General features: G+C 49.6%; 1 protein-coding gene across 1 annotated transcript in view; it reads right to left on the bottom strand.

Annotated features, from left to right (window-relative positions):
• The window catches only part of LOC102044163 (beta-adducin-like), an 8,025-nt gene that overhangs the window by 3,492 nt on the left and 3,821 nt on the right, over positions 1-712 (bottom strand). Inside the window, exons 7-8 of the mRNA XM_031064879.1 lie at positions 515-518; positions 55-343 (exon numbers count right to left, since the gene is read on the bottom strand). Of these exons, the coding sequence (XP_030920739.1) occupies positions 55-343; positions 515-518 (293 nt within the window). The remainder of the gene's footprint in view (positions 1-54; positions 344-514; positions 519-712) is intronic.

Raw genomic sequence — 712 nt, 5'->3', positions numbered from 1 at the left:
GGACCCCCTCCACCTCCCTGGCCGTCCATCCCCAAGCCCCTGCCGCCCCCTCACCGTGGTCTTTGTCCTCTGGGCCCCGGCGCTGCCCTGCGCCTCCTCGGCCAGGCTGACCCTGGTGTAGGTGTTGGGGGTGTTGAGCCACCGCGTCTTCTCCTTCTGCTGCTTGTGGGCGTGCTGGCGCAGGGCGGGGGTCCCGGCGGGCTCCTCCTCGAACACGAAGGCCGTGACGGTGGCGGGGATCAGCACGTCGCTCTTGGGCTTGCTCTTCTCCTGCACGAAGGGGTAGCGGTACGTGTAGCCCGTGCGGTAGCCCTGGGGACACACGGAGGGGGAAATTGGGTGCCTGAGCACGGTTTTGTCACAGACAGGTAGAGATATTATAAAGAAAATGATTTATGAGTTCCCATAAAGAAGAGTTAGAGGAATGAGGAAACAGCTAGCACAGCAACCTATTTTAGTGAAAGAACCTTTTGCACCTGCATAAACTATAGGTCAGTGAGCAAGATATGTAAACATGTCTAAAAAGAGAAAATATTATTATATTCACTGGCCCTTAACAAGCACTGAACTGGGTTTCACTGCACTGCTGACCTGTTAGGTTTAACCCAGTGCACTCCGATATTGATATATAAATATTTATTTACATATAAAATACATCAACATAAAATATATTACATATATTTATATGTATATATAAATATATAAATGTATA

This window comes from Geospiza fortis, unplaced genomic scaffold, assembly GCF_000277835.1.
Source record: "Geospiza fortis unplaced genomic scaffold, GeoFor_1.0 scaffold687, whole genome shotgun sequence".
NCBI classification, from domain to species: Eukaryota; Metazoa; Chordata; class Aves; order Passeriformes; family Thraupidae; genus Geospiza; species Geospiza fortis.
Note: the sequence above shows the minus strand (reverse complement) of the source record. Positions and strands in the feature narration are given on the sequence as shown.